At 39.2% G+C, this 4584-nt stretch overlaps 1 protein-coding gene across 2 annotated transcripts in view; it reads right to left on the bottom strand.

The window, feature by feature from the left end:
- Positions 1 to 547: 547 nt before the first annotated feature.
- ZNF280B (zinc finger protein 280B) overlaps positions 548 to 4584 on the bottom strand; it is a 20968-nt gene continuing 16931 nt past the window's right edge. For both annotated transcript variants that reach the window (XM_023194032.1, XM_023194033.1), the window contains one exon: positions 548 to 2307. In XM_023194032.1, coding sequence (XP_023049800.1) covers positions 607 to 2238 — 1632 coding nt within the window. In that variant the 5' untranslated portion in view covers positions 2239 to 2307 and the 3' untranslated portion in view covers positions 548 to 606. The remainder of the gene's footprint in view (positions 2308 to 4584) is intronic.

The raw sequence follows: 4584 nt of genomic DNA, 5'->3' as shown, positions 1-4584 counted from the left end.
TAATAAATAGGTGCCAGAGGCAGTGGCTCACACATCCCAGCACTTGGGGAGACTGAGGCAGGAAGCTCCCCTAAGGTCAGGAGTTCAAGATCAGCCTGGGCAACATAACAAGACTCCATCGCTACAAAAAAATTAAAATAAAAAATTAGCTGGGTGTGGTGGCTACGCCTGTAGTCCTAGCTACTCTCCAAAGGCTGAGGCCAAGGAATGCTTGAGCCCGGGAGTTCAAGGCTGCAGTGAGCTAGGATCACGCCACTGCACTCCAGCCTGGGTAACAGTGAGACCCTGTCTCTAAAGTAAAAAAAAAAAAAAAAAAAAAATTTAAATTAAAAAAATAAATTAATACTTTTTTCTCTCTCACACACACACACAAACACCTTTTATGTAAGCCAGATACAGTTAACATGAAAACCAGATGTTTTAAAATAACACCTCAAAATTCAGATCAAATAATATAGATCCTAAATTTTGTTTAAAAAGTCATATATAATCCACTAGTTTCACTATTTTTGGTGCTACTGAATAATGTATGGTTGGTATTTTTTGTTTTTATGAGGTTTTTAAATTTGGTTTGAAATACTTGCTTTAGATTTACTGAAACTAGAATTAATGGGACTTTTTTGAAATTTTGCTTTTAGACCTGGGGAGTGATGGTTCGGAGTCAGATGTGCTCACAGTTATGGACGCTACTTCTACTGATCCTGGCTGAAGAGGTTCTAGTGACACTTGAATAGTAACTTTTGTTTCAGGAGGTAATCCTTCTAGTTGCTTAGGCTTCTTAAACATTTGATGACACTGGGTCTTGTGCTCCATTTTCTCCTTGAAAGTTAAAAACTGTAGCCGGCACTTGGAACACTGGTGTGTACTCTTTCCCCAGTGGCCCCTATAATGACACATGTATGGTGTTGCTGTTTTGAAAATTTTGAGACAAAAGGGACAAAGCAAATTCTTTGTGTTTTCATGGCACGTTCTAAAATGTGTTTCTACATCAGCAAAGACTGACGATCTGTAATGGCAAACCTGACACACATAGGGCATTTCGCCAGGCTTATGATGGTCCTTCATGTGTTGTAAGAGGACCTGATCTGTTTCAAATGACAATTCACAGATCTTACAGACAGCAGAGGGCTCCTGGGCAGTGTGGACATTTTCAATGTGACACTGTAGCTGGAAGGGAGTGGGAAACTGCCGGTGGCAGTGCTGGCAGGTGGTGTGGTTTTCCCAGCTGTCGTTCTTCTGCTTCTCAAATTCCAAATGATGCTTCATGTGATTCATAAACTTAACATTTTTTAGAACTTTCACGCAACTGAGGCATTTAAAGGTGGTGTGAGTCTTCTGTTCTGGCTGCCCATCTCCTTTATGCTGTCCATAGTAAAAGTCACTAAGTAACACAATGGGATTTTCTTTCTTGGGATCAAAGGTCTTGTTCTGACTTGTTAGACTCAAAATGTCTGTTTTTGCCAATTCATTTTCCCTATCAAGATTTGTATTTATAGGCTTGAAATGGATATTGTCCTTTGGAAAAGCTGCTGGAAAAGGTGCTCCATTGTGAACATGGCTTAATGAGGTATGAACATTGTTTGAGGGCGTACTTTGCTGAGTATTCATTGTATGAAAGGTATCTGAAGGGGACGAAGCTGAAGAATATCCTTCCATAATTCCATCCCTGAGTTTAGCCCTTTTGGGATTTATGCTGTTTACTTCAAAAGTGGAAAGTCGCTTTGATACATGAGGACTTTCATTTATACCTCCTACTGAAAGTGCTGCACTTACTGGATGATGCAATGAACCTGTGAATGTAATCAAAGGAGAAGGTAATTCTGCAGAGTTATTAGGCACAACTTGTGGTGAACTATTTTTATAATCAGGTTTAGACAAAGGCTCAATAATAATAGGACTATCTGTTGATCTCGATTCAAGTTGGGAAGCTGGCAGGTCGGTCACTGCTTCTGATGTAAGGGTCTCATGACTTGTAGGCTGCAATTTGTCAGTAGTATCTTTTCTCAGGTGACCATACTTTCTTCTCCTTGACCACGAACCCGGGGTGACTCTGTTCAAAATGTTTGAAACGACTGGTTTTGAATTTGAAGTCACCCCAACAAAGATTAGTTCAGCATCTTCATTTACATGTTCCACACCAACAAAGATGAGCTCAGCGTCTTCATCATCTACTTGTTTGGTTTCTTTTATGTTCTTCTGTGGTTCAGGCTCTTTCTCTTCCTCACATGATTGTTCCATTTTCTAATGTTTTTTATTCTTGAACAGTGTGGCCACAAGTCCCAATGCTTCCTTTATATAAACTGCCACCTAAGTACAAACATACATCAGTAAGTACAGGAAAACGCATTACCTTATTTAATTCTCCTCTAAAACATTAAGGTTTTTATAAACATCACTATTTTACAGACAAGGATACTGAGAATGAAAGAGGATAAACAACAGCTTAAAATCTATGATAAAAGATCAGGTTCCTATGAATCCAGAATCATAACTTTGCTGTACTGATTACGCTCTCTTCCATTAAAAAAAAAAAAAAAGAAAAACCTTCCAGCAACTAATCACTAGGCAAAATTGTATGGAAAAGGACACACATTTTTACCAGGGCATCATTGTGCAGTGATTAGAAACATGGACTTTGGAGTTGAAGAATAAGCTGGAATCCTTAGTCTGCCACACACCAGCTGCATCCGCTTTACCAAGTTTTTTACTTTTAAATGTATTTTGCTATCTTAAAGGCAAAAATTCTATTTCTTAGACTTACAGTAACAGCTGGCTTTTTAAAAGCACCACCTATTCAATGGCAGCTTGATTTGTAGTGGAATTGAAAGAAAATTACATTAAATGTACATATCTCAATTGATTCATATATAGTAATCTCAGAAAAGAAAAGTACAGAAAAGAGGTATTAAATTTATAGTTAAGAGTACCTACACATAGCCAACAAACAGCACAGCGCAATGTCAAGTGCCAGGCAGATAATCTTATCCCAACTCATGGCCTTAATTATAATCCATTCACTAATGCCTCCTAAATTTTTCCCTCCAGTCCTGACTTACCTACTGAACTTAAACACAACAGTGCTTCCTCCCTCAATCCACCTCAGTCTCTTCTCCACATAGCAAGCAGATTGATTGTGTTAAACAAAGTCAGACTATATCATTGTTCAGCTCAAAACCCTCCAATGGCTTTCTGATTAACTGAGAGTAAAAGACCAAGTATTACCAATGCCTAGAAGACCACACTACCAACCCCACATACTGCTCCTGCAGTTATACTACTCTCCCCGATCTACTTCACTCTAGCTACACTAACCTCCTTGCTATTTATTTTATTTTTTATTTTGATTTTTTGAATTAAATTTTTTTTGAGATAGAGTCCTGCTCTGTCACCCAGATATATAACTCAGCTCACTGCAACCTCTACCTTCCAGGTTCAAGAGAGTCTCACGCCTCCTGAGTAGCTGGGACTATAGGCACACCATCACCACACCCAGCTAATTTTTGTATTTTCAGTAGAGATGGAGTTTCACCGTGTTGACCAGGCTGGTCTCGAATTCCTTCTCTCAAGTGATCTGCATGCCTTGGCCTCCCAAAGTGCTAGGATTATAGGCATGAACAACTGCACCTGGCCCTGCCTGCTATTTCTTGAACATACTAAGCTCTTTTCCTTGCTCAAGGCCCTTGTTCCCTCCAATATGAATGATCATTTGAGTACCTGCATGGCTAGCTCCTCACTGCCCTTAGAGCTCTATTCCAAGTATCTCATTTGAGGTTCTCAAATATTCCAACCAACCTCTAACCCACATTCCTAATCTCTTTTCCCTTTTCTTTCATCCCGAAAGCCCTATCACCATTTAACATATTACAATCCTATTTATCTTGATTATTTTCTAATGCCCATCCAGTGGAACACAAAACTCAAAGGACAGGTATTGTATCTTCTGTTGACTGTTGCATACTCAGCACAAAGAACAGGGTGTGGTATAGGACAGGTGCTCAACAAATACAGAATTTGTTAAATTAATCAATAAACAGCACTCTCCTTCATAAGATCCTTTATTTTTAAAGAAGATTATGCTCCATTAATTCCACATTTTCTATAAATTTACTCTAAGAACTCTATCTGTCAGAAATTCTGTAGGCCAATAAAGGACTTAAAGCAAGCACATACACATAAATAATAACTATCTTTACTACACAGGCTGAATTCTAAAATTTTCCATTTCGTTTTTCTTTTTTCTTTTTTTTTTTTTTTTTTTTGAGATGGAGTCTAGTTCTGCCACCTAGACCGGAGCGCAGTGGCGTAATCTCAGCTCACCTCTGCCTCCCAGGTTCAAGCAAGTCTCTTGCCTCAGCCTCCAGGGTAGCTGGGATTACAAGCACATGCCACCACACCCAGCTAATTTTTGTATTTTTAGTACAGAAGGGGTTTCACTGTGTTGGCCAGGCTGGTCTCGAACTCCTGACCTTGTGATTCACCAGCCTCAGCCTCCCAAAGTGCTGGGATTACAAGCATGAGCCATGGATTAGAAGCCCGAGCTGCACCCAGCCTCATTTTTTTTTTTTTTTTTTTTTTTTTTTTTGA

This window comes from Piliocolobus tephrosceles, chromosome 19 (genome assembly GCF_002776525.5).
Source record: "Piliocolobus tephrosceles isolate RC106 chromosome 19, ASM277652v3, whole genome shotgun sequence".
NCBI lineage: Eukaryota > Metazoa > Chordata > Mammalia > Primates > Cercopithecidae > Piliocolobus > Piliocolobus tephrosceles.
This window is presented reverse-complemented; position numbering and strand designations above follow the sequence as displayed.